The sequence below is a fragment of the Macaca fascicularis genome, chromosome 18 (genome assembly GCF_037993035.2).
Source record: "Macaca fascicularis isolate 582-1 chromosome 18, T2T-MFA8v1.1".
Lineage (NCBI taxonomy): Eukaryota > Metazoa > Chordata > Mammalia > Primates > Cercopithecidae > Macaca > Macaca fascicularis.
The window spans coordinates 43,691,272-43,719,149 of record NC_088392.1 but is presented as its reverse complement, the minus strand read 5'-3'; the positions used below and the strand labels follow the sequence as shown (position 1 = coordinate 43,719,149).

Here is a 27,878-nt window from a genome sequence, read left to right as displayed (position 1 = left end):
ACCACACTTGACAGAAAGTTGAGTATATGATCCTTCCTTTAGCTATCCTCTTTTCCTAGTAACACAGTACCCAATAGGAGGTTGCTGATGGCAGTGTGGAGACGGAAACACTCAAATGGAGCCAGAACGTTTCGGTCACCTTCCAACTCTACTACCTAATCTTGATCAAGTCATTTAATCCTTGTGTATATGTTTTATGTAAAAATGGGTAAAATAATACGTGTCCATTTATTTTACAGAGACCCTGCAAGAATGAAACAAAAATATAAAAACATATTAAAAAGTTACCTTGCTATATAAATATATATGAAGAACCTCTCATGCTGTTTAAATACAGGGTGATGGAGGGAGGAGACTTAGGGAAGGCAAGAAATGAACTGAACAATGGCTGAGCAGCAGTGACAGTACCAGCAGATCGACGCCACTAAAAAACATTTTCCTGGCCGGGCGCAGTGGCTCACGCCTGTAATCCCAGCACTTTGGGAGGCTGAGGCGGGCGGATAGCCTGAGGTCGGGGGTTCGAGACCAGCTTGGCCAGCATGGCCCGTCGCTACTAAAAATACAAAAATTAGCCGGGCGTGGTGGCACATGCCTGTAATCCCAGTAGCTACTCGGGAAGCTGAGGCAGGAGAATCGCTTGAACCTGGGAGGCAGCGGAGATCGCGCCATTGCACTCCAGCCTGGGCAACACAGCGAGACGCCGTCTCAAAAAAAAAAAAAAAAAATTCCGTAGTTCTTAGGTAGGGGGAACTAACGGACCAGGTTAAGATTGCCGCAGCTCATATTGCCAAGGTAGAATATAAATTCTAAATGGATGCAATCAATGTGGAAGAAACACAAACATCTTGCTAACCAGAACCAAACGTTTCAAGTACTTTTTTAAACGACAAGTGATTCAAGCGAGAAATAAAAATAAAAGAAAGAAAAAACAACCTGGTTCTAGGCTGCTCTATTTCTCGTAGTGGAGATTATAACGCGGAAGGCGGGAAGAGCTGGGAAGTGGCAAGCAGGCTTGCGATGCCAGAGCCTTGGACCAGCCTTGCACAGGCGCTCAGCGGCCGGCAGCCCAAGGAAAAACCACAACTCCCAGAAATCCCGGACCCGGCGAGGGGCGGGTGCCCACGGCGTGTGGGCGGAGCCTAGGGAGTGAGCGAGGCGCATCTCCAGCGGGAGCGGCAGCTATGGAGCCACTGGAGGAGAGAGAAACGCAGGTGCTGTGGCGGGAATGGGGATCGGTGGCCTCCTGGAAAACGCGTTTTTGACACCCCCGCGCCGCCAGCGCGTCTCCTGCTCGCGCCACGTCTACTTTTCTCTCCCGTATTCCACACATCCGTCTTTCAGTGCTGCAGTTACTATCTGCAAGCCCCCTTGTGCTTAGACCCTCCTGAAAAATGTCTTTCTCTTCCTGCCCGGGCCTCCCCTTGTTTGGATCTGGCCTGGGAGAGGCGTTGAGCAGCCCCTGGCGACAGACTCTGGAGTGGGACTTAAGAAGCCAAACCCGCCTTCCGGTTCGCTGCTCACCCCGATGCTTCCACATCTGAGCGGCTTCCGCGCCCTGCATCCCAACACTGGGAGCCTCCCGGCGCGGCGGGGCGTCTGGGGATCGAGGGACAATTGCTTTTTTCAGGCCGTGCACGGTCTAATAATGCTTTCTCACTGTTCTATTAAGCTTTACGGTTTTTCAAGGGGGGCAAATTGTTAGCCTGTACTGCTTTTGTAGATTTGGGAAAGAACGGATAGTTCTCTGTTAATTTTTAGTCTTGTTCATTGTGTACTTGCTCACTTTTTATTTTGCTGATATCTAGTATCTCCCTAAAGACAAGTGAGGTTGTGAAGTAGGCCTCCAAAATAGTCACAGAAAGCATTTAGTTTGCTTTTGATCACTTCTTTGTCATAATCTCATCGAGCCATTACAGTAAACAAGGCTTATAATATTTGTCTTTCTTTTAATGGTTAGGTTGCTGCGTGGTTAAAAAAAATATTTGGAGATCATCCCATTCCACAGTATGAGGTGAACCCACGGACCACAGAGATTTTACATCACCTTTCAGAACGCAACAGGGTCCGGGACAGGGATGTCTATCTGGTAGTAGAGGACTTGAAGCAGAAAGCAAGTGAATACGAATCCGAAGGTGAGATTAAGTCCAGAGTTTTGAACGAGAATAAATAGAGGTAACCAAATTTTATAACTCTAAAGTATACAGGATTAATTTACTGTAGACTACTTGTTTTGCTCCTTTATTTTTCCCGGATTTTTCATCCACTGTGTTATAGTAGTAACTTTCTTTTTTATTATTGTTTCATGTTATATATATATATATTTTTTTGAGGGGGGACAGTCTTGCTCTGTCACCCAGGCTGGAGTAGAGTGGTGTGATCTCAGCTTAATGCAGCCTCCACCTCCTGGGTTCAAGTGATTCTTGTGCCTCAGCCTCCCAAGTAGCTGGGACTACAGGCCTGCACCATCACGCCCAGCTAATTTTTGTATTTTAGTAGAGACAGGGTTTCACCATATTGGCCAGGCTGTTCTCGAACTCCTGACCTCAGGTAATCTGCCTGCCTCAGCCTCCCAAAGTGGTGGGATTACAGGCATAAGCCACCCTGCCCGGCCAGTAGTAATTCTCTGAATAATAAATGTTATTATACTAAATACCTTATTGGTACTCCGATAGAAAAATAGTAAGCCTTAAAAGAGTCTAAACTTGTTAGCCTGACACACAAGATGCCTTGTGGTGTTTTACTTACCTAATCTGTTTGGTCCATTTCCGGTCTCGGTGATTTAGTCATATGAACCTATCAGGACACCTGAGGTGGTGGCCATGAAATATGAGACTTGGACAAAATTACCCTATGACTACGTATCAGGAGATTGCATTCGAATTTTCTGCTGGGCATATATAGTTTGAAAAAGTACATTCACGACGCCTATTGTTTTTATAATACAAACCACAAAAGTAAAGATTGACAAAAATCTTTTTAGATACGAGAATATACCAAAGAGAGAGGAAGTGAGGCCTGCATCTCCCCTATGTTTAACCAGATGTATGGTATTTGTTACATATGATATTTTGAATATAGTACAGTTTATCTTTGATTCTATTGCATATGTGCATTTTTCCAGTTTTCTTTTAAAAATCAATATACAGCAGGACCAGGTACAGTGGCTCACACCTGTAATCCCAGCACTTTGGGAGGCCAGGGTGGGCAGATCACTTGAGGCCAGGAGTTTGAGAGCAGCCTGCCAAGATGGTAAAGCCCCGTCTCTACTAAAAATACAAAAATTATCCAGGTGTGTGGATAATTTTTGTGTGCTTGTAATCCCAGCTACTTGGGATGCTGAGGTGGGAGAAATGCTTGAACCCGGGAGGTGGAGGCTGAAGTGAGCAGATATCACACCACTGCACTCCAGTCTGGGCAACAGAGTGAGACTCTGTCTCATAACAAGCAAACCAACAAACAATTAATTAAAAATTAACATATGGTAAAACTGACTTTTTGTTTTTGTGTACCATGTTAATACACTTAGAGTGTAGAACCACTCCCACAATCTGAAATCACACACACAATCAGGATGCAGAACAGTTCCATCACCCCAAAAACCTCCCCTGTGCCACTCCTTTATAGCTATATTCGCCCATATATGTGCTTTTAAAATTGTCTTATTTTTAAATGATTTTATTTTTATAATTATTAAAATACAGTACAGAGAAAGGGACTTGGAGCCCAGAAAAATCTCATTTTATAAGAGCTTTTTTGTCTATCATATACTGTAACCAAAAATCTAAGCATTTCAAAGTAAAATTATTTATGTCTGTCCTTAAATACCTTTCAGGGTGATACATATTAAATAACAAATGTTCTAACTAATGTAAGCAAAATTTTAACACAGTTTTTTCTGTTTAGGTATCTAGAAAAGCATTGCCACCATTGATATCTGATAACTCTGTGCATCATTACTTCTCTTTTCTAAGTTTTTCCTTCTTTTATACAGTGAAAGTGTTGAGCAGAAAATGAAAAATATGTGGAACTTTATAACAAGTGTACATTCATGTGTATTGGTAAAGAGTTTCAGTTTCTTCTGTTTGCAATTCTAAAAACTGAGTAGTAACGCCATATATAACTCTCTGAACTTGAATGACCTTTGAGTTAAAAATAATCCAAATCATTTTTTAGGTGCAGTTTTTATTTCTGCAAAGCACAGTTCTTTACAGCACATGAGATTGGAACATTTTGGAAATATTTGCAGGAATTGGGAAAGGACATAAAACTTTTAGACGAAGTTTTTTTGTTGTTGTTTTTGTTTTTTATAGTGGAGAGATAGAGTCTTCCTATTTTGCTCAGGTTGGTCTTGAACTACTGGGTTTAAGTGATCCTCCCACCTCAGCCTACCAAGTAGCTGGGATTATAGGTGGACACCACGTGCCTGGCTGTATGAAGATATTTAGTCATGAGGAATAAAGATGAAACTATTGAAACTATTTATTCTTCATGCCACCGATTTGTCAGTTGAGGAGGCAAATGAAAAGAAATTGCCCTGGCTAAAACCTCCAATACGGTGTTGGACAGAATTGGCAAGTGCTCTGTCGCTCTGTCACCCGGGCTAGAGTGCAGTGGCGCGATCTCCGCTCACTGCAACCTGCACCGCCCAGGTTCATTTGTAGCTGGGATTACAGGCAGGCGCCCACCACACCTGGCTAATTTTTTTATTTTTGGTAGAGGCGAGGTATCACCATATTGGCCAGGCTGGTCTCAAACTCCTGACCTCAAATGATCCACCCACCTTGGCCTCCCAAAGTGCGGGGATTACAAGCGAGGAAATTTACTTCTATTCCTAGTTTGTTGAGTACATTTATCAAGAAAGGGTATTGGATTTTGTCATTTGCTTTTTTTGTGTCTTTTGACATGATCATGTGATTTTTGTTTTTTATTCTGTTCATGTGATGTATTACATTAATTAACTTTCAGACATTGAACCAACATTTATCCCTAGGAAAAATCTCAGTTGCTCCTGGTATAATTTTTTTTTTTTTTTAATTTCTTTTTTTTTTTTTTTTTCTTTTCCTGATGGAATCTTGCTCTGTCACACCCAGGCTGGAGTGCAGTGGCACGATCTCAGTTCACTGCAACCTCTGCCTCCTGGGTTCAAGCAATTCTCCTGCCTCAGCTTCCCAGAGTAGCTGGGATTACAGGCACCCACTACCACACCCCGCTAATTTTTGTATTTTTAGTAGAGATGGCGTTTTGCCTTGTTGGTCAAGCTGGTCTTGAACTCCTGACCTCAGGTGATCCACCCTTCTTGGCCTCCCAAAGTGTTAAGATTATAGGCGTGAGCCACCATGCCCAGCCAGTTTTCTTTTCTTATAATGTCTTTATCTGGTTTTGGTATCAGGATAATACCAGTCTGATGGAAAGAGTTGGGAATTACTTTTTTTTTCTGTTTTTTGGAAGAGTTGGTGAAAAATTGGTATTAATTTTTCTTTAAGTTATTTGGTGGAATTCAGTGGTAACGTCATCTGGACCTGGACTTTTCTTTGGGAGAAGGTTTTTTATTGCTAGTTCAATCTGTTCACTTGTTGTAGGCCTATTCAAATGATCTGTTCTTGAGTCAGTTTTCGTAGTTGGTTCATTTCATCTAAGTTTCCTAAGTTGTTGATATACAATTGTTTTTAGTATTTCTTTATAATTCTTTTTATAAAATAGGTTGATAGGACTGTCCTCGCTCTCATTTCTAATTTGTCTTCTCACTTTTCTTCTTAGACAATTTATTTATTTATTTATTTTTTGAGACAGAGTGTTGCTGTGTCGCCCAGCTGGAGTGCAGTGGTGCAATCTCAGCTCACTGCAACCTTTGCCTCCTGGGTTCAAGTGATTCTTCTGCCTCAGCCTCCCAAGTAGGTGGGATTACAGGTGTGTGCCACCATGCCCGGCTAAGTTTTCTATTTTTTTTCAGTAGTGTTGGGGTTTATCCATGTTGTTTAGGCTGGTCTCGAACTCTTGACCTTGTGATCCGCCCGCCTCAGCCTCCCAAAATGCTGGGATTAAAGGCATGAGCCACCACTCCTGGCCTTATTTATTTATTTATTTTTGAGACAGGGTCTCACTCTGTCTCCCAGTCTGGAGTGCAGTGGCGCCATCACGTGAGCCTTAACTTCTGGGACTCAAGGGTTTTCCTGCCTCAGCCACATCCCACACTCCTCATGCCCGGACCCCCTTCCCACCCCAACTCCTGAGCTTAAGCAGTCCACTCATTTCTGCCCCACAGAGTGCTGGGATTACAGACTTGAGCCACTGCCAGGCCACTGCCTCTCCATTTTGTTGATCTTTCTAAAGAGCCAACTTTTGCTTTCACTTTTTTTTCCCTATTGGTTTTCTATTCTCTATACTATTAATTTCCACTCTATTTTTTTTTCTTTCCTTTTTTTTTTTTTTTTTTTTTTTTTTTTTTTTTTTCCCGAGACAGAGTCTCACTCTGTCACCCAGGCTGGAATGCAGTGGCATGATCTCATCTCACTGCAACCTCCGCCTCCCGGGTTCAAGCGATTTTCCTGCCTCAGCCCCATGAGTAGCTGGGATTCAGGCACAGGCCACCATAGCCAGCGAATTTTTGTATATTTACTAGAGACAGTATTTCACCGTGTTGCTCAGGCTGGTCTTAAACTTCTGACCCTGCCTCAGCCTCCCAAAGTGCTATGATTTATAGGTGTGAGCAACCACTCCTGGCCCACTCTAATTTTTAGTATTTCATTACTTTGGCTTGCTTTAGGTTTAGTCTGCTCTTCTTTTTTCAGTGTCTTAAAATGGAAAGTTAGGCTATTGATTTGAGATCTTTCTTCTTTGTTAAAATAGGAATTTACAAGTATAAATTTCCCTCCACATGCCATTTGCAATGTATTTCATAAGTTTTGTTGCATTGTATCTTTATTTTCATTCTTCTCAAAGTATTTTCTAATGTGTTTGATTTAATCTTTACCTGTTGGTTATTAGGAGTGTATTGTTTAATTCGACTTTGTATTAGTTCGTTCTCACACTGCTATAACGAACTACCTGAGACTAGGTATAAAGAAAAGAGGTTTAATTGACTCACAGTTCCATGTGGCTGAGGAGGCCTCAGGAAAGTTACAATCATGGTTGAAGGCGAAGGGGAAGCAAGGCACGTCTTACTCACTATGCCAGAGCAGGAGAGAGAGAGCGCGCAAAGCTGGAAGTGCCACACTTTTAAACCATCAGATCCGGTGAGAACTCACTATCACGAGAACAGTAAGGGGGACGTCCGCCCCCATGATCCAGTCACCTCCCACCAGTCCCCTCCCCGACACGCGGGGAGTACAATTCAACATGAGATTTAGGTGGGGACATGGAGCCAAACTATATCACACATATTTGTGAGTTTCCTAAATTTCTTTCTGTTATTGATTTCTAATTTCATTTCATTTTGACCAAAGAATACCTTGCATTATTTTGATCCTTTTAAATGTATTGACATTTGTTTTATGGCCCAGCATAAAGCTATTCTTTCCTGAAGAATGTTCCATGTGCCCTTGAGAAGTATGTATATTCTCTCGTTGGGTGGAGTATTCTTTTTCTTTTCTTTCTTTTTTTTTTTTTCCTGAGATAGAGTCATGCTCTGTCGCCCAGGCTGGAGTGCAGTGGCGTGATCTCGGCTCACTGTAACCTCGCCTCTCGGGTTCAAGCAGTTCTCCTGAGTCAGCCTCCCAAATAGCTAGGATTACAGGCACATGCCACCACGCTCAGGTAATTTGTGTATTCCTAGTACAGACAGGGTTTCAGCATGTTGGCCAGGCTGGTCTCAAACTCCTGACCTCATGATCCGCCCACCTCGGCCTCCCAAAGTGCAGGGATTACAGGAGTGAGCCACCACGCCCTGCCTCAGTTGCTTTTTTGAACAGTTAAGAGAAGAAAGTAGAAAAAATATGCATGTATGTTCTCTTTATAATTCCATAGTTACCATTACTTACAGTCTTTGTTTTTTCATATGCATTCAGATTACTATTTGAGGCTACTTGATTTCAGCCTACAAAACTTCCCTTAGTTCTTGTAAGTTGAGTCTGCTAGCAACAGATTCTCTCAGTTTTTTTCTATCTAGCAGACTTTATTTTGTCCTTTTTTTTTTTTTTTTGACACAGAGCCTTGCTCTGTCACCCAGGCTGGTGTGCAGTGGCATGATCATAGCTCACTGCAGCCTCAAACTCCTGGGCTCAAGTGATCCCCCTGCCTTAGCCTCCCAAGTAGATAGGACTACAGATGTGAATCACCATGCCCAGCTTAATTTTTTAATTTTTTTTTTTTTAGATGGAGTTTTGCTCTTGTTGCCCAGACTGGAGTGCAGTGGTGCAATCTCAGCTCACTGCAACCTCTGCCTCCTGGGTTCAAGTGATTCTTTTGCCTCAGCTTCCCAGTAGCTGGGATTACAGGCATGAGCCACCACACCTGGCTAATTTTGTATTTTTAGTAGAGGCAGGGTTTCATCATGTTGGCCAGGCTGGTCTTGAACTCCTAACCTCATGTGATCCACCTATCTGACCTCTCAAAGTGTGGGATTACAGGCATGAGTCACCGACCTGGCCTTTAAAATTTTTTTGTAGTGGTGGAATCTTGCTATTTTGCCTAGGCTGTGCCTTCATTTTTTAAAGGTAGTTTTGCTAGGTATAGGATTCTTGGTTGAAGATTTTTTTCTGTTTGAGCACTTTGAATGTGTTATTTCACTGTCTTCTGGCCTACATTATTTCACCAAGAAGTCAGCTATTAATCTTGCTGGGGCTTCTTTGTAAGTAACAGGTAGTTTTTCTATTGCTGCTTTCAACATTTTCTTTTCTTTTTTTTATTTTTTTTTGAGACGGAGTTGCCCAGGCTGGAGTGCAGTGGTGCATTCTCGGCACACTGCAACCTCCACCTTCTGGGTTCAAGCGATTCTCCTGCCTCAGCCTCCTGGGTAGCTGGGACTACAGGCGCGTTCCACCATGCCTGGCTAATTTTTTATATTTTTAGCAGAGACGGGGTTTCACCGTGTTAGCCAGGATGGTCTTGATCTCCTGATCTATCCAGCTCGGCCTCCCAAAATGGGATTACACGCATGAACCAATGCACTCGGCCTCAAGATTTTCTTTTACTTCAGCATTTTTTACTTTGATATGTCTGTTTGCAGTTCTCTTTACATTTATTTTACTTGCATTTGTTGAGCTTCCTGAATGTGTATATTATTGCAGAGCATGGTAAATTTTCAGCATTGTTTCTTGTTATATTATTAATGTTATTATTTTTGAGACAGAGTCTCACTCTGTCGCTCAGGCTGGAGTGCAGGAGCGTGATCTCGGCTCACTGCCACCTCTGCCTCCCCAGCTCAAGTTCTGTCTCAGCCTTCTGAGTAGCTGGGATTATAGGCATCTGTCACCACACCTGGCTAATTTTTGTATTTTTATTAGAGACGGGTTTTCGCCATGTTGGACAGGCTGGTTTTGAACTCCTGGCCTCAAGGGATCCTCCCACCTCAGCCTCCCAAAGTGCTAGGATTACAGGTGTGAGCCACAGGGCCCAGCCCAATTTTTGTATTTTTAATAGAGATAGGGTTTCATCATGTTGGCCAGGCTGGTCTTGAACCCCTGACCTCAAGTGATCTGCCTGCCTCGGCCTCCCAAAGTGCTGGGATTACAGGCATGAACCACTGCACCCAGCTAATTTCTTGTTATATTATTTTCACTTCTTTCTCTTTTCTCTCCTTCTGGGACTCGCATTATGTGTGTGTTGATATGCTTAATGGTGTTCCACATTTCTTTGTGGCTCTCTTCATTTTCTTTCTTTTTTTTTTTTTTTTTGAGATGGACTCTTGCCCTGTTGCCCAGGCTGGAGTGCAATGGCACGATCTCAGCTCACTGCAACCTCCGCCTCCCAGGTTCAAGCTATTCTCCTGCCTCAACCTCCTGAGTAGCTGGGATTATAGTTGCGCGCCACCACACCCGGCTAATTTTTTGTATCTTTAGTAGAAATGGGGTTTCACCATGTTGGCCAGGCTGGTCTCGATCTCCTGAGCCTCGGCCTCCCAAAGTGCTGGGATTACAGGCATGAACCACTGCGCTTTGCCTTTCATTTTCCTTTATTCTTTTTTCTCTGTTCTTTGGCTTCCATATTTTTATTTATTTATTTATTATTTATTTATTTATTTTCCATATTTTATTAATTTAATTTAATTTATTTATTTATTATTTATTGTCTCACTCTTGTTGCCCAGGCTAAAGCAATGGCACAATCTCAGCTCACTGCAGCCTTCACCTTCTGGATTCAAGCGATTCTCTTGCCGCAGTCTCCCAAGTAGCTGGGACTACAGGCGTGCACCACTATGCCTGGCTAAGTTTTGTATTTTTAGTAAAGATGGGGTTTCATCGTGTTGCCCAGGCTGGTCGAAAACTCCTGACCTTGAGTGATCTGCCTGTCTCAGCCTCCCAAAGTGCTGGGATTAGAGGCGTGAGCCACCATGCCCAGCCCACAATATCTTTTGATCTATTTTCAAGTTCACTTATTCTTTCTTCTGCCACTGCAAATCTAGCGTTAATTCTCTCTAATGAATTTTTCAGTTCAGTTATTTCACTCTAGAATTCTCATTTAGTTCTTACAATTTCTTTCTCTTCATTGATATTCTTTATTTGATGCAACATTTTCATCTTACCTCATGTTCCTTCTTTAATTGGTTTCCTTTAATTCTGTGAACACGCTTATTATGGATATTTGAAGTTTTTCCTGATAAAGCCAACGTCTGGTCATTCTCACAGGCAGCTTCTGTTGCTTGCTTTTTTCCATTACAGTTCCTTTCTTGTTCTTTGCATTCCTTGTTTGTTTGTTTGTTTTTTGAGACGGAGTCTCGCTCTGTTGCCCAGGCTGGAGTGCAGTGGCGCGATCTGGGCTCACTGTAAGCTCCGCCTCCCGGGTTCACACCATTCTCCTGCCTCAGCCTCTCGAGTAGCTGGGACTACAGGCGCCCGCCACCATGCCCAGCTAATTTTTTGTATTTTTAGTAGAGATAGGGTTTCACTGTGTTAGCCAGGATGGTCTTGATCTCCTGACCTTGTGATCCACCTGCCTCGGCCTCCCAAAGTGCTGGGATTACAGGCGTGAGCCACTGCGCCCGGCCACGTTCCTCTTTTTTGTTGTTGTTGTTGTTCTTGGAAACTGGACATTTCAGACAACATATTGTATCCTTGCTGGGTACTCATCTTACTTCCTCCTGTTATTGTTATTTGCTTAGCTGTCTGCTGGCTGGACTATTTTAGTGAAGTCTGTTTATCCCCTGTAGTGTTAAACTCCTGATGTTGCTCCTCAGGGAGACACATACCTGAGTATCCCCAAGCTCACTCTGAGTTGACAGTGTTTGGGTCAAGCTGACTTCCTCTCTTTCACTGAGCACACCTAACTGTAAAATTCCACTAATTGACAGCTGTTGTTTTCAACAAGGCCCTGGGCATAAACTGCTCTACAAGCAATTCCAATCAAATTCTAGCTCCCTTGGAGGAATAGTTTCTGAGGTCAGTTAGATATTTGTTTTATCTTCTGGATGGCTCCTCCTAGATGTCGTACTCACTGGTTCTCCCCTGCAAACTAACTGCCCTGCAGTTTCGCCTGTGTCTTGATTCTGCTCCTAATTCCTTTGACCACAACTTCTACTCTTTTTGAGATTGCCGTTAGGCTTGAACCTCTCCAAGCTCTGTTGCAAATGTAGTCAGTTCCTTTGGGAAGAGATGGGGAGCCATCTGTTTTGTGACTTGCTTTTCCCCCGAGGCAAAATCTCTGAGGCCAGCCTCTAGAGTTGGAGTTGGGGCTGGGTAGGGAAAATGTCAAGTTTCTCACTGAGTGATATGCCAGCTATAGGAACTGCTTGGTAGAGAGGGAGTGCGGCAGCCTTAGGTCTTCTTGGCTTGCCTCTCCTGGTGTGGAACCACCACCTCACTAGCCGGAGCAAGGGCCACTGGGACTCCAGTATTCTCAGCTTGCCTTACTCCAGGAGCTTCCATTCCAAGAGCAGTGGCTGGGCAGACACCTCTCGACCACATCCCCTTGGGACTTGGATGCAGTAGCAGATAGCTAGTGGCAGGATAAAAAACACTAAAATCTTGCTTCTCCCAGGAAGAAAGCCTTCTAGCTGGGAGCTGGGAGCAAGGAAAACCCTGTGTTGACTGTAGCAGTCTGGAGTGGAGTCTCCGCCTCCGTGAGCTGAAAGGGCGGAGGGAGGAGTCTTGGTTCAAATACCACAAATTCTCAGTGTCCTTACTGAGTTTTTTATAGATTTTATTGAATAGTTGTTTCTTCATTTGCTGTTTACCCTTAGGACCATTTTTAGAGGCTTTAAATGGTTGGGTTTGTTTTCTTTCTTGTAATTTTCACCAGTTTCACTGAAGAGCAGGTCAGCCCAACTCCTGCACTACTATGCTATAAGTTGATCTCCTGATCAACTGATTTTTGACAAGGGTGTAACAAGACAATTCAACCGAGGAAACAATAGCGTTTTCAACAAAAGGGACAACTGGATATCCACATGCTCAAGAATGAAGTTGGACTCGAACTCACACGAAATAGAAGAATTATCTCAAAATGAATAAAAAGCCTAAAAAGGCCAGGTGCGGTGTAATCCCAGCACTTTGGGAGGCCGAGGTGGGTGGATCACCTGAGGTTAGGAGTTTGAGACCAGCTTGGCCAACGGAGCGAAACCCCGTCTCTACTAAAAATGCAAAAATTAGCCAGGCATGGTGGCATGTGCCTGTAGTCCCAGCTACTTGGGAGGCTGAGGTGGGAGGATTGCTTGAGCCCAGGAAGCAGAGGTTGCAATGAGCCAATATCATGCCACTGCACTCCAGCTTGGGTGATAGAGTGAGACCCTGCCTCAAAAAAAAAAAAAAAAAAAGCCTAGAAAATATAAGAACTAAACCTAAAATGCATAGAAGGCAACAAAGGTATATACCCTTGTAACCTTGGATTTGGCATTGGTTTCTTGGATATGATACCAAAAGCACAAGCAACAAAAGAAAAAGTACTTAAATTAGACATCGTCAAAATGTAAAACTTTTGTTCTCAAAGGACACCATCAAGAATATGAAGACAGGCCGGGCGTCATGGCTCACACCTATAATCTCAGCACTTTGGGAGGCTGAGGCAGGTGGATCACCTGAGTCTCGAGTTCAAGACCAGCCTGGCCAACATGGTGAAACTCTGTCTCTACTAAAAATACAAAAATTAGCTGGGTATGGTGGCATGCACCTGTAATCTCATCTATTTGGGAGGCTGAGGCATGAGAATCACTTGAACCTGGGAGGCAGAGGTTGCAGTGAGCCAAGGTCGTGCCACTGCACTCCAGCCTGAGCAACAGAGCAAGACTGTCTAAAAAAAAAAAAAAAAAAATGAAAAGAGACAGTCCTCAGAATGGGAGAAAATATTTATAAATATATCTGATATGGGACTTGTATCTACAACATGTAAAGAACTCTTACAACTCAATAATAAAGGCTGGGCACAGTGGCTCACACATGTAATCCCACCACTTTGGGAGGCTGAGGCGGACAGACTGCTTAAGCCCAGGAGTTTGAGGTCAGCCTAGGCAACATGGCGAAACCACAGCTCTAAAAAAATCACCAAAATTAACCAGGCATGGTGGTGGACACCTGTAGTCTCAGCTACTTGGGAGCCTGAGGTGGGAGGATCACTTGAGCCCAGGAAGTGGAGGTTGCAGTGAGCAGAGATTGTGCCACTGTACTCCAGCCTGGGTGACAGAGCGAGACCCTGTCTCAAAAACAACAACAAAGAAAACCTCAATAATAAAAAGACAACCCAATTTTAAAATGGGCAAGGGGTATACATAGACATTTCTCCTACGAGGATACACAAATGGTCACAAAGCCCAGCATCATTAGTCATCAGAGAAATTCAAATCAAAACCACAGTGCTAGGCTGGGCACAGTGGCTCACGCCAGTAATCCCAGCACTTTGGGAGGCCAAGGCAGGCAGATCGCTTGAGTCCAGGAGTTCAAGACCAGCCTGGGCAACATGGCAAAACACCATCTCTACAAAAAAATACAAAAATTAGCCAGGTATAGTGGTCCACAGCTACCTGGGAGGCCGAGGTGGGAGGATCATCTGAGATCGTGCCACTGTTCTCCATCCTGGATGACAGGGAGACCCTGTCTCAAGAAAATAAGCAAATACCACAGTGCTACTTCACACTCACTAGGATGGCTATAATCAAAAAGACAGATATTACAACTGTTGGAGAAGATGTGGAAAATTGGAGCCTTCATCACTTCTAGTGGGAATATAAAATCATCCAACCACTTTGGAAAACAATCTGACTGTTCCTAAAATGTTTAAACATAGAGTAAACATATGACCAGCAATTCCATTTATACCCAAGAGAAATGAAAACATGTGTTCATATCAAAACCTGACACGTACTGAATGAGTGTTTTTAGCAGCATTTGTAATAGCCAAAATGTGGAAACAACCCAAATGTCCATCAGTGGTTAAGTGGATAAATAAAATGTGATATGTCCGTATAATGGAATATTATTCAGCAATAAAAAGGAATGAGCCGGGCGCGGTGGCTCAAGCCTGTAATCCCAGCACTTTGGGAGGCCGAGACGGGCGGATCACGAGGTCAGGAGATCGAGACCATCCTGGCTAACACGGTGAAACCCCGCCTCTACTAAAAAATACAAAAAACTAGCCGGGCAAGGTGGCGGGCGCCTGTAGTCCCAGCTACTCGGGAGGCTGAGGCAGGAGAATGGCGTGAACCCGGGAGGCGGAGCTTGCAGTGAGCTGAGATCCGGCCACTGCACTCCAGCCTGGGCGACAGAGCGAGACTCCGTCTCAAAAAAAAAAAAAAAAAAAAAAAAAAAAAAAAAAAAAAAAAAAGGAATGAAGTACTGGTACATGCTGTGGCATAATGAACCTTGAAACTATTGTGAGAGAAACTAGTCACAGAGGACCACACATCTTATGATGCCATTCATATGAAATGTCCCAAATAGGCAAATGAGTAAAGACAGGAAGTGGTTGCTAGGGTTTCATGGGTTGGGAGATTAGAAAGTGATGACTAAACAGAGCTGGGCATGGTGGCTCACACCTGTAATCCTAGCACTTTGGGAGGCTAAGGCTGGTGGATCACCTGAGGTCAGCCTGGGCAACCTAGCAAGATCTGGTCTCTATAAGAAAAAAATAAGCCAGGGGCGGTGGCTCACGCTTCTAATCCAAGCACTTTGGGAGGCTGAGGTGGGCAGATCACAAGGTCAGGAGTTCAAGACCAGCCTGGCCAACACAGTGAAACCCTGTCTCTACTAAAAATACAAAAAACATTAGCTGGGCGTGGTGGTGGGCACCTGTAATCCCAGCTACTCAGGAGGCTGAGGCAGGAGAATCACTTGAACCCAGGAGACGGAGATGGCAGTGAGCTGAGATTGCACCACTGCACTCCAGCCTGGGTGACAGCGAGACTCCATTTCAAAAAGAAAAAAAAAAGAAAAAAGAAATAAAGTGATGACTAAGGGTTGTAGAATTTCTTTTTGGAGTGATGAAAATGTTTTTAAGAATAGGTTGTACCGATGGGGATACAACTCTGAATACACTAAAAGCCACTGAATTACATACCTTAGGTGGGTGGCTTATATGGTATGTGAAGTATGTCTTGATAAAGCTGTTAAAAATGTTTTAAAAAGCAAACAGTCACCATGGAACTCTTTCATGTTTTTAGCCAAGTATCTTCAAGACCTTCTCATGGAGAGTGTGAATTTTTCCCCTGCCAACCTCTCTAGCACTGGTTCCAGGTATCTGAATGCTTTGGTTGACAGTTCAGTGGCCCTTGAAACAAAGGATACCTCACTAGCTAGGTAATTCTTGCTTCGGTTTTAATTTCCACAATCATATCTGCTATAAGGTCTTAAAGACTTTTTGTTCTCAGCATAATTCTATATGAAAAATTGGCAGTAAATACAAAGCACTGAATTTAGTTACTTCATGTCTTTGCCAGTAAGTATAATTAATTTGGATAAACTTGGTATTGGTTAATTTTTAGTGTTTTCTTCTTCCAGGATTAGGTTTATGAAGGGTGGTTCTCATGTATATTTGGAAAGGAGTTACTATCACATTGTTTCCTGTGTATAAGAAGAAAGATAGTATGCTAAATGATTTGGTTGAGCATAGTAAATTTTGGTTATGTCTACCTTTTTGTTGAGTAGGTAAGGAATTTTCATTCTTTTTGACAGGCATTTTACTTATATAATAACATGATTCTTCCAACAACCTTTAGAGGAAACTGAGGGTCAGGAGGTGTGGGTTAAATCATTTCTCCGAGCTACTAAATGGCAGAGCTGAGATTCAAAACCAGTCTTATAAAGTTCATATGACTATCACTTTTGGCCATATCTTAGCTAGGACTACTAATATTTTGTTTTTGTTTTTGTTTTTGTTTTTGAGACAGAGTCTCGTTCTGTTGCCCAGGCTGGAGTGCAGTGGCGTAATCTGGGCTCACTACAACCTCCGCCTCCCGGGGTAAAGCGATTCTCCTACCTCAGCCTCCCGAATACCTGGGATTACAGGCGCTTGCCACCATGCCCGGCTAATTTTTTTGTATTTTTAGTAGAGACAGGGTTTCACCATGCTGGCCAGGCTGGTCTCAAACTCCTGACCTTGTGATCTACCCACCTCTGCCTCCCAAAGTGCTGAGATTACAGGCGTGAGCCACTGCCCTTTAGGACTATGAATATTAATATAACCTATAATCAAAGAACAACGCAGCAGAACAGTTTACCTGTCAACTTAAAGGCAATTTATATATAAACTCAAAGAGTAGTGTTTTAGGTATAAGAACATGCCTACTGCCGGGCGCGGTGGCTCACGCCTGTAATCCCAGCACTTTGGGAGGCCGAGGCGGGCGGATCACAAGGTCAGGAGATCGAGACCACGGTGAAACCCCGTCTCTACTAAAAATACAAAAAATTAGCCGGGCGCGGTTGTGGGCGCCTGTAGTCCCAGCTACTCGGGAGGCTGAGGCAGGAGAATGGCGTGAACCCGGGAGGCGGAGCTTGCAGTGAGCCGAGATTGCGCCACTGCACTCCAGCCTGGGCGACAGAGCGAGACTCCGTCTCAAAAAAAAAAAAAAAAAAAAAAAAAGAACATGCCTACTGTATGGCAGCAGAAATCTAGACTTGAATTAAGTAAGTTCAGCAGATAACAAATACCAGTTGTATGTTAATTGCATAAGCATTGGGGAAGCAAGGATGAATCATATAATTTCTTGCCCTTTTTTTTTTTTTTTTTTTTTTACAAATACAGTGTGTTTTAGAATTTTTTAAACTTTTTCTGATACTTACATACTATCATACAACTTAAAGTCACATTATGTTTTGTGCCTTCTTACTATAGCTCTGGTATAACACTGGGGAAGCAAGATGAATACGATAGTAACTGCCTTCAAGAACAGTCTCTGCTTACAGTCAAATAAGGGAGATGGAAATGTAACTATAACATAGTGTGACAGCTGTAACAGTAAAAGTATGTATAAGGTACAGCTGGGTAGCACAGAGAAGGAGGTAGTTAATGCCAGGATGACAGTGATGCTCATCTGAGTTTTGAAGGAACAAATGGAACTTTGCCAAATGAAGAAGGGCATTCCAGGCAACGGGAACAGTGTGTAAAAAAACACATAAAGGTATGAACAGCATGGTTATATAAAAATCTACATAGCAGTAAAGTCATTTTTAGCAATAAGGAGTAATTATAATGATTGCCCATTAAGCCCATGTATATGACCAGATTCTTCTTTTAGTTTTATCCCTGCAGTGAATGATTTGACCTCTAATCTCTTTCGTACCAAATCAAAAAGTGAAGAAATCAAGATTGAACTGGAAAAACTTGAAAAAAATCTAACTGCAACGTTAGTATTAGAAAAATGTCTACAAGAGTAAGTAACTGAGTTCTAAATGGTGACAATTTATAAATAAGGGAGTAATAGGACATTGTCAAATTTAGTTTTGGCAGTAGGTATGATTTTAAAAACATTAGGAAATAGGGTCCATGAAACACTTTTTTAAGTAGAATGATTAGTGAAGCTGGAGATCGTTGGATATGACTTTTTCAGCTTTTTTTTTTTTTTTTGAGACGGAGTCTCGCTCTGTCACCCAGGCTGGAGTACAATGGCGCGATCTCAGCTCACCGCAACCTCCACCTCCCGGGTTCAAGCGATTCTCCTGCCTCAGCCTCCTAAATAGCTGGGATTACAGGCATGAGCCATCACGCCCAGCTAATTTTGTATTTTTAGTAGAGACGGGGTTTCTCCATGTGGGTCAGGCTGGTCTCGAACTCCCGACCTCAGGTGATCCACCCACCTTGGCCTCCCAAAGTGCTGGGATTATAGGCGTGAGCCACTGCGCCCCGCCTGACTTTTTCAGCTTTTATTCATACAATTTCTTACCTTGTTTTTTTTCTTTTCTTTTTTCTTTTCTTTTTTTTTTTTTTTTTTGAGATGGAGTCTCGCTGCAACATCCAAGCTGGAGTGGTGCAATGTTGCAGTCTCGGCTCACTGCAGCCTCCACTTCCCAGGTTCAAGCGATTCTTCTGCCTCAGCCTCCCCAGTAGCTGGGAGCACAGTTGTGCACCACCACACCCAGCTGATTTTTGTGTTTTTAGTAGAGACAGGGTTCGCCATATTGGCCAGGCTGGTCTCGAACTGCTGACCTCAAGTGGTCCACCTGCCTTGGTTTCCCAAAATGCTGGGATTATATGCATGAGCCACCACGCACAGCCTCTTGCCTTTTTTTAAAAAACAAATAATGTGGGTTTTAGAATTTTCAAACTCGGCCGGGCACGGTGGCTCAAGCCTGTAATCCCAGCACTTTGGGAGGCCGAGACGGGCGGATCACGAGGTCAGGAGATCGAGACCAGCCTGGCTAACACGGTGAAACCCCGTCTCTACTAAAAATACAAAAAACTAGCCGGGCGAGGTGGCGGGCGCCTGTAGTCCCAGCTATTTGGGAGGCTGAGGCAGGAGAATGGCGTAAACCTGGGAGGCAGAGCTTGTAGTGAGCTGAGATCCGGCCACTGCACTCCAGCCTGGGTGACAGAGCGAGACTCTGTCTCAAAAAAAAAAAAAAAAAAAAAAAGAATTTTCAAACTCTATGTGATTTTTTTTATACTTATAAACTACCATACAACTTAAAGTCACATTATGTTTTGTTGTGCATTCTTGCTATAGCTGTGGTATCCCTCTTATGATGCTTTAGGCCTTTTTCAGGTCCTTTTTACCCCAGAGATTAGGGCCTATAGATCAGGGGTATGTGTACATATGCACAAGTAATTTGGCGGTATGTAAATTTATTCAACAAATATTGACTACATATGTGCAAGGCACTGTGTTGTCACATTTATCTTTATTTATTTATTTGTTTAATTTGTGTTTCTGAGACAGAGTTTCTCTCTTGTCACCCAGGCTAGAGTGCAGTGGCGTGATCTCAGCTCACTGCAACCTCTGCTTTCCAGGTTCAAGTGTTTCTCCTGCCTCAGCCTTTCAAGTAGCTGGGATTACAGGCACCTGCCACCACACCCAGCTAATTTTTTTGTATCTTTAGCAGAGATGGGGTTTCACCATGTTGGCCAGGCTGGTCTCGAACTTCATGTCACATTCAGTAAAGAGGTTTTTAGGACCTCCTATTTCAAATTGACTTCAGGATATGTTAAATTATTATTATTATTATTTAAACAAAATTCACAGTTTATTTAGGTTGAAATAAACTATACAAAATTGACTTTCTTTGCCAAAAATAACAGCAATATTTTCCATATTATTTCTAGATAAGCCACAAAACAAAATATGGAACGCTTCACAAATTTGCACATCTTCCTTGTGCAGAGGCCGTTCTAATTTTCTCTGTATTGTTCTAATTTTAATATATGAGCTGCCGAAGTGAGCACCAATTTTTTTTTTGAATGGCCGATTTACTTTCTTCAAGAATAATTGGCTTACATTAATTGTAAAATTGTTGTAAACCTGGGCAGCATAGTGAGACTGTCTCTACAAAAAAAATTATTTATTTTATTATTTTTTTAAATTTGAGATGGAGCATTACTCTACCGTCCAAGCTGGAGTGCAGTGGTACAATCTCAGCTCATTGCAACCTCCATCTCCCAGGTTCAAGTGATTTTCCTGCCTCAGCCTCCCCAGTAGCCAGGATTATAGGTGCATGCCACCATGTCTGGCTAATTTTTGTATTTTTAGTAGAAACAGGGTTTCACCATGTTGGCCAGGCTGGTCTTGAACTCCTGACCCCAGGTGATCTGCCCACCTTGGTCTCCCAAAGTGCTGGGATTATAGATGTAAGCCACTGTGGCTGGCCATCTACAAAAATTTTAAAAATTAGCCAGGTGTAGTGGCATGTGTCTGTAGCCCTAGCTATATGGGAGACTGAGGTGGGAGGATCACTTGAGCCAAGGAGCTTGAGGCTGCAGTGATCACACCACTGCATTCAAGCATGCGTGACAGACCAAGACCTCATCTCTTAAAAAAAAAAAAAAAAGCCCAGAGTGCAACATGGAGGGAAAGATGACCTGGTTACCAACTCTTGGCCAAGCCAGCATTGAATCCAAAAGTAGTAGAGTTTCTATTGTACAATACTTTTACTGAGGAGAAGAAGAAAATGTTTTTAATTTTGCTTTTTAAAGGGATGTCAAGAAAGCAGAGTTGCATCAGTCTATAGAAAGGGCCAAAGTTGATAATCGTCGTCAGAACATGGACTTTCTAAAAGCAAAGTCAGAGGAATTCAGATTTGGAATCAAGGCTGCAGAGGTTTGTATGAAGGACTGAATATAGTTAGCTCTCTTCATCCTTATTTTTTACCATCACCCTCACAGCTAGGCATTATTATTCCCTTTTTACAGATGAGAGGACTACGGAGAAGTTGGTAACTTGCCTAAGATTACATAGCCAGCATTGTAAGCAGATCTAGATTCAAACTCAGGCATCCAGGCTCTGAAACTCAGGCCTTACACACTGTACCCATCTTGTCACAAATGCATGAGTGTGGAAAGGATTCACATGTAAGGTGCAAATGCTTAGATACATGTACAGTTTTTCATTTATACTTTGTAGCTCCTCTTTACTGTGTTATATGTTAAAAATATTTGATGGTGGTCACTTTTGAAATAATTTTTTAACTGAACTCCTTTTTTTGGTAATTGTAGGAGCAACTTTCAGCCAGAGGCATGGATGCTTCTCTGTCTCATCAGTCCCTAGTAGCACTATCGGAGGTGAGCTTATTTTAACTTAATTTAACTTTCTTTAAAATTTCACTCCACGATCTGCTTTTTCATTTGTTTATTTTTATTTGGCTTTTATTCACTGTGGACCTGATTTCTTTTCCTTTACCATTGTACTCTATATTCACTGGTATTTATATCTTTTATTCCATGTTTAGCTGTATATGCCCTCACATTTCCATGGTTTCCTTTTTATTATAAGTTAGAAACTCTGCTGGAGTCACTTATGTATTATGGATGTATTTATTAGACAGATTTATTAAAGGACCATAAGCTAATCATCTAGGTGCTCCCCTTTCTTCTCTTTCAGTAGACAGTAAAATGCAGGTCTCCAAACTCCTGTAGTTACCAAATGCAATTCTGGGATTTTAGGTTATATAAAGGTTTTGCCTGTTTTGGTGGGAAGAGAGAGAAATAGCGGGTTTTGTTTTGTTTTATTATTCTTAACATTTTTCATACTTCGTTCTTGGAATCTAATGTTGACAATTCATAAATATGTATTTGGGACTCTAGTTCTTCCTTTACATTTTTTTCCCTTGTTTTAATAAATAGAGATGGGGGTCTTGCTATGTTGCCCAAACTGGTCTCAAATTCCTTGGCTCAAGTGATCCTCCCACCTTGGCCTCCCAAAGTGCTGGGGTTAGAAGTGTGAGCCACCACACCCAGCCTCCTTTAGGTTTTGATTCCTCTTAATCACATTCTTTTGTATTCTTAGACAGCATACTTCAATCCTATTGTTAATAAATGGGAGTAAAGACCATGCATGGTGGCTCACACCTCTAATCCCAGTACTTTGGGAGGCAGAGGCAGGAAGATTACTTAAGCCCAAGAGTTTGAGACCAGCCTGGGCAACAAATCAAGACTCTAGCTCTACAAAAAGTTTTAAAAAACTAGGCCAGGCGCGGTGGCTCATTCCTGTAATCCCAGCACTTTGGGAGGCCAAGGCAGGCGAATAACATAAGGTTGGGAGTTTGAGACCAGCCTGGCCAAAATGGCAAAACCTTGTCTCTACTAAAAATACTAAAATTAGCTGTGTGTGGTGGGACATGCCTGTAATCCCAGGTACTCAGGAGGCTGAGACAAGAGAAAGGAGAATCGCTTGAACCCAGGAGGCAGAGGTTGCCGTGACCTGAGATCGTGCCACTGCACTCCAGCCTGGGTGACAGAGCAAGACTCCATCTCAAAAAAAAAAAAGAGCTGGGCACGGTGGCTCACGCCTATAATCTTAGCATTTTGGGAGGCCGAGGTGTGTGGATCATAAGGTCAGGAGAACGAGACCATCCTGGCTAACACGGTGAAACCCCATCTCTACTAAAAATACAAAAAATTAGCTGGGGTGGTGGCACATGCCTGTAGTCCTAGCTACTTGGGAGGCTGAGGCAGGAGAATTGCTTGAACCCAGGAGGCGGAGGTTGCAGTGAGCCGAGATTGCGCCACCTCACTCCAGCCTGGGCGATAGCGAGACTCCATCTCAAAAAAACAAAAATTAGCCAGGCATGGTGGTGCATGCCTGTGTTCCCAGCTACCTGGGAGGCTGAGGCAGGAAGGTTGCTTGAGCCCAGGAGTTTGAGGCTACCGTAAGCCGTGGTTGTACCACTGCACTCCAGCCTGGGCAACACAGAGAGATTCCGTTTCAAAAAATAATAATTAAATAAGAATATCACTTTCCTATTTTAAGCATCTAACAGGTGCTGTTTCCATTTGGAGTGAGTTTATCTATTTATCTTAGAAGCTCTTTATTTGATAACATTATTTAAAACATACTAATGTAAATGCTTTGTTGTGTTTTATTTCAGAAATGGGCAGTATTAGTTGCATTGTGAATGTTTCTGTTACTCTGTGACTGTGTTCTTTTACCCCCAGAAACTGGCAAGATTAAAGCAACAGACTATACCTTTGAAGAAAAAATTGGAATCCTATTTAGACTTAATGCCGGTAATACTTTTCGTGTATTAAAAAAAAATTGTTTCCTCCAACTTTCCCTAAGGGTACTATATGACCATGAAAATAGTGTGTTTAAGCCAGGCGTGCTGGCTCACGCCTGTAATCCCAGCACTTTTGGAGGCTGAGGCAGGCTGATCACCTGAGGTCAGGAGTTCGAGACCAGCCTGACCAGCACGGTGAAACCCCGTCTCTACTAAAAATACAAAAATTAGCTGGGCATGGTGGTGGGAATCTATAATCCCAGCTACTGAGGAGGCTGAGGCAGGAAAATTTCATGAACCCGGGAGGCAGAGGCTGCAGTGAGCCGAGATTGCGCCATTGCACTCCAGCCTGGGCAACAGAGTGAGACTCCCTCTCAAAAAAAAAAAGAAAGAAAGAAAATAATGTATCGGTTTTTAAGGGTTTAAAGTCAGTGGTCAATTTCAGTGTTATATGTACATTGGGTCTTCCCTCTGGGAGGCTTTTTGCCTTTTGAAAAGGATTGTGGCGTTATTTTTCTCCTTGAGTCTGAATTGAGGCAATATGACTTTTCCTTGTTTTATTTTTTTTTTAAAGAATCCATCTCTTGCTCGAGTGAAAATTGAAGAAGCAAAGCGTGAATTAGTAAGTAGTTCCTGTAATTTTTTCAGATTTTTTAAAAAAGAAAATAAATGCTAATATAGCTCAAGTCCTCTTCATCCTTCTTTCCTTTCTCCTCAGTAGTAAACTGCAGTCCTAAAGTTACTGTGTATCATTCTCCTGCAGCTTTTAATGCTTTTTTGGTTGTGTACGTGTGTATATATTTTTTCCATTAAAAAACATATAGTAACTGGGCACGGTGGCTCACACCTGTAATCTCAGCACTTTGGGAGGCTGAGGCGGGCGGATCACCAGAGGTCAGGAGTTCAAGACCAGCCTGGCCAATATGGGGAAACCCTGTCTCTACTAAAAATACAGAAATAAGCTGGGTGTGGTGATGTGTGCCTGTAATCCCAGCTACTCGGGAGGCTGAGGCAGGAGAATCGCTCGAACCTGGGAGGTGGAGGTTGCAGTGAACCGAGATCACGCCACTGCACTCAGCCTGGGGGACAGAGCAAGACTTCATCTCAAAAACAACAAAAAAAAACCACATAGTAGTATTTTAGCCTTTTAAAATTTTGTGTAGATTTCCCTAGTGGAAAAAGGGGGATATATTGGGACATACAGAATATTCTAGGCAAAAAGAATTTGCAAAGTCATATAAGCTGAAAAATGGAGGACTTATTCAAGCTGTAGCAAGTGATAAGTTCCAGCTGCTTAGAAGCATGAAATGTAAGATGGAGTTGGAAAAAGTTCATTGGTTTATGATGTAGAGGGCCTTAATATATAAAGAGTGTTGAACTTAGAGGATGTAGAGACCATGGAAAGCTGCTGTGTGTTTGCTTGTTTTTTAAACTCAAGAGAAATATCAAAGCTATGCTTTTTATTTTTTTTTTGAGAAAGAGTCTTGCTCTGTCTTCTAGACTAGAGTGCAATGGTGTTAGCTCACTGCAACCTCCGTCTCACAGATTCAAGCAATTCTCATGCCTCAGCCTCCCAAGTAGCTGGGATTACAGGTGCATACCACCATGCCCAGCTAATTTTTATATTTTTATTTATTTATTTATTTTTTTAATGGAGTCTTGCTCTGTTGCCCAGGCTGGAGTGCAATGGCATGATCTCAGATCACTGCAACCTCCACCTCCCAGGTTCAAATGATTCTCTTGTCTCAGCCTCCTGAATAGCTGGAACTACAGGCACCTGCCACCACGCCTGGCTAATTTTTATATTTTTAGTAGAGAGGGGGTTTCGCCACATCGGCTAGGCTGGTCTCGAACTCTTGACCTCAGGTGATCCACCCACCTTGGCCTCCCAAAGTGGTGGGATTACAGGCGTGAGCCACCACACTCGGCCAAATTTCTGTATTTTTAGTAGAGATGGGGTTTCACCATGTTGGCCAGGCTGGTCTCCAACTCCTGACCTCAAGTGATCCACCGGCTTTGGCCTTCCAAAGTGCTAGCATTATAGGCATGAGCCACCAAGCCTGGCCAAAGCTATGCTTTTTGATCAGGTTAGTGCATTAGGAAGATTATTCTGTAGCCAGTGTTTAGGGTTGATTGGGGGAGGGAGAAAGAAAATTGCAGAAACCAATTTGCCTATTTAGGCCAGAGAAGAAGTAAAGAGGACAGTGGCAATGAAAATGGAAAAGAAGCTGGGCGCAGTGGCTCACACCTGTAATCCCAGCACTTTGGGAGGCCAAGGTGGGTGGATCACAAGGTCAAGAGTTGAAGACCAACCAGGCCAAGATAGTGAAACCCCATCTCTACTAAAAATACAAAAAAAATTAGCCAGGCGTAGTGTTGGGCGCCTGTAATCTCAGCTACTCAGGAGGCTGAGGCAGAGAATTGCTTGAACCCAGGAGGCAGCGGTTGCAGAGTGAGCCGAGATCGTCCCACTGCACTCCAGCCTGGGTAACAGTGACACTGCGTCTCAAAAAAAAAAAAAAAAAAAAAAAAAGCAGAAAAGAGGTGATGTGAGTGACATTGTGGAAGCATATTGTTTTAGTAGCAAAGGCCAGAAAAATTTATTCATGTGTCATTACAGATTTCTCTCTCTAAAGGTTTTTTTTTCTCTTCCCTTCACATGTTTCTTAGAATCACTTAGGAGTCTGAGTGCTTTTGCAGGGGAAGAGAAGGGAGATGTAAAAGCAAGGGAATGTCTAAAAGCGTATTAGATATTCATAATGGTATTTTTAAAATTTTTTGTTTTAATGTTTCCTTTTTTGTTTCCCTTATTTTAAATAACATTAAATAAAAGTTAGAACATCTGTTTTATGTCGTTATTTATGGTATGTCTTTCTTCCTATAGGATAGCATTGAAGCTGAACTTACAAGAAGAGTAGACATGATGGAACTGTGACATGAGCCAAATAAACATCCTTTTCCCTAGCAAAGTAAATCGAATAGGACTTTACAGAGTTCTTTTTCCTCTTGGCATTTCTTAATAACAAAATTTTGTGTGTTCTTAGATTACAGAATGTCATATTTGATAGAATATGGTTTCTTACTGTATATTGCATTTTTGTGCCCAAATACATAGTTTTCATATTAAAAAGGCTTTTCTCTTACTTCATTTCTATGTGGTTGGTGGTTAAGAATCCTTCAGTAGCTCTACAAGGCAAACGTTACAACAGTTGTGCATGTATTCATTAGGTCAGCTAAAGTGAAAAGGAAAGGTTCCACAGCTCCCCAGTATGTTTCTCCCACTCTCTTCTTCCTCCAGGGGTTTGCTTTCATTCTTTTTGATCAGCTCACTGCCTGCCTCCAAATGTTAATATATGCAGGAATTTAGTTTATGAAAAAGATGACCTTTTAAATCAGTAGTAGAAAGATGGATAATTCAACACTTGGCATTAGGTCCATACTTCACACCTGATGTCAGGATAATCCAAAGAATCAAATATTTAAATATAAAAAATTTAAAAATAAAGGTACTAGAAGAAATCGAAGGGAAGTTTTAATGTTTTGACCTCTTTTTAAGAGACAGGCTCTTGGGCCGGGCGCGGTGGCTCAAGCCTATAATCCCAGCACTTTGGGAGGCCGAGACGGGCGGATCACGAGGTCAGGAGATCGAGACCATCCTGGCTAACACGGTGAAACCCCGTCTCTACTAAAAAAAATACAAAAAACTAGCCGGGCGCGGTGGCGGGCGCCTGTAGTCCCAGCTACTCGGGAGGCTGAGGCGGGAGAATGGCGTGAACCCGGGAGGCGGAGCTTGCAGTGAGCTGAGATCCGGCCACTGCACTCCAGCCTGGGCGTCAGAGAGAGACTCCGTCTCAAAAAAAAAAAAAAAAAAAAAAAAGAGACAGGCTCTTGCTATATTGCCCAGGCTGGCCTCAAAATCCTGGACTCAAGCAATCCTCCCACCTCAGCCTGTTGAGTACCTGACACCACAGGTATGTGCCCCTGCACCCAGGCTAATGTTTGATTTTTAAATAATTGTGAGTCAGACATGTATGACCAGAACTCAAGTGCCATCAATAAGTGCTTAAAATCTTTAAATGTTTTGTTTTAAGCCAGAGTCTTGTTCTGTCTCCCAGGCTGGAGTGCAATGGTATGATCTTGGCTCACTGCAGCCTCCACCTCCCAAATTCAAGGGATTTTCATGCCTCAGCTTCCCAAGTAGCTGGGACTACAGGCGTGCACCACCACATCGGCTAATTTTTGTGTTTTTATTAGAGACGGGGTTTCACCATGTTGACCAGGCTGGTCTCGAACTCCTGACCTTAAGTGATCTGCTTGCCTTGGCCTCCCAGAGTGCTGGGATTACATGCATGAGCCGCCGCACCTGGCCTATTTGAATATTTTGAAATAATAAAAATACCTGCATGGCAAGATCTATTGTAAGTAAAATCAAAGGACATGATAAATGTAGTACAGGAGGAGATTTTTCACTGTACCTTTTTGTGCCTTTTAAAGTTTTATACTATACAGTTAAAAAAAATCAGCTTTAAAAAAATTATTTCAATGTCTTTAAAGCTTTTTTCTTCTTTCCTTTCCCTTGCTGCCAGCCAGAAAAAGACATTTGTATTTTCTTTTGGAAACTGTCCATATCCTTTTGCCATTTGTGTATTAGCTTTTGGT

At 42.7% G+C, this 27,878-nt stretch overlaps 1 protein-coding gene and 1 non-coding gene across 4 annotated transcripts; one reads left to right on the top strand and one right to left on the bottom strand.

Moving 5' to 3' along the window:
* The first annotated feature begins 1,141 nt into the window (after nucleotides 1-1,141).
* On the top strand, nucleotides 1,142-26,349 carry HAUS1 (HAUS augmin like complex subunit 1). 3 transcript variants are annotated; one of them, XR_012427097.1, is made up of 10 exons: nucleotides 1,142-1,211; nucleotides 1,958-2,132; nucleotides 15,740-15,875; nucleotides 17,410-17,695; nucleotides 17,813-17,947; nucleotides 20,701-20,824; nucleotides 21,220-21,285; nucleotides 23,158-23,229; nucleotides 23,794-23,841; nucleotides 26,104-26,349. XR_012427097.1 is itself a non-coding variant. In XM_005586802.4 (9 exons), the coding sequence occupies exons 1-9, from the start codon at nucleotides 1,182-1,184 to the stop codon at nucleotides 26,152-26,154; spliced, it is 837 nt and encodes a 278-aa protein (XP_005586859.3). In that variant the 5' UTR covers nucleotides 1,142-1,181; the 3' UTR covers nucleotides 26,155-26,349. The 3 variants fall into 3 exon arrangements, 2 of the variants coding, with proteins under 2 accessions (XP_005586859.3, XP_073878500.1); XM_005586802.4 differs by lacking the exon at nucleotides 17,410-17,695; XM_074022399.1 differs by lacking the exon at nucleotides 17,410-17,695 and having other exon boundaries at nucleotides 1,958-2,172.
* Nucleotides 19,847-19,953, bottom strand: LOC123570163 (U6 spliceosomal RNA). Its single transcript, XR_006694155.2, has one exon. It is a non-coding gene; the product is annotated as a U6 spliceosomal RNA (small nuclear RNA).
* Nucleotides 26,350-27,878: the final 1,529 nt, after the last annotated feature.

Excerpts from the sequence above, each read along its gene's own strand:
- HAUS1 (XM_005586802.4), top strand. The coding sequence starts at position 1,182 with ATGGAGCCACTGGAGGAGAGAGAAACGCAG. Across the intron at positions 2,133-15,739 it reads AAGTGAATACGAATCCGAAG|CCAAGTATCTTCAAGACCTT; the intron begins GTGAGATTAAGT and ends TCATGTTTTTAG. Across the intron at positions 17,948-20,700 it reads TTAGAAAAATGTCTACAAGA|GGATGTCAAGAAAGCAGAGT; the intron begins GTAAGTAACTGA and ends TGCTTTTTAAAG.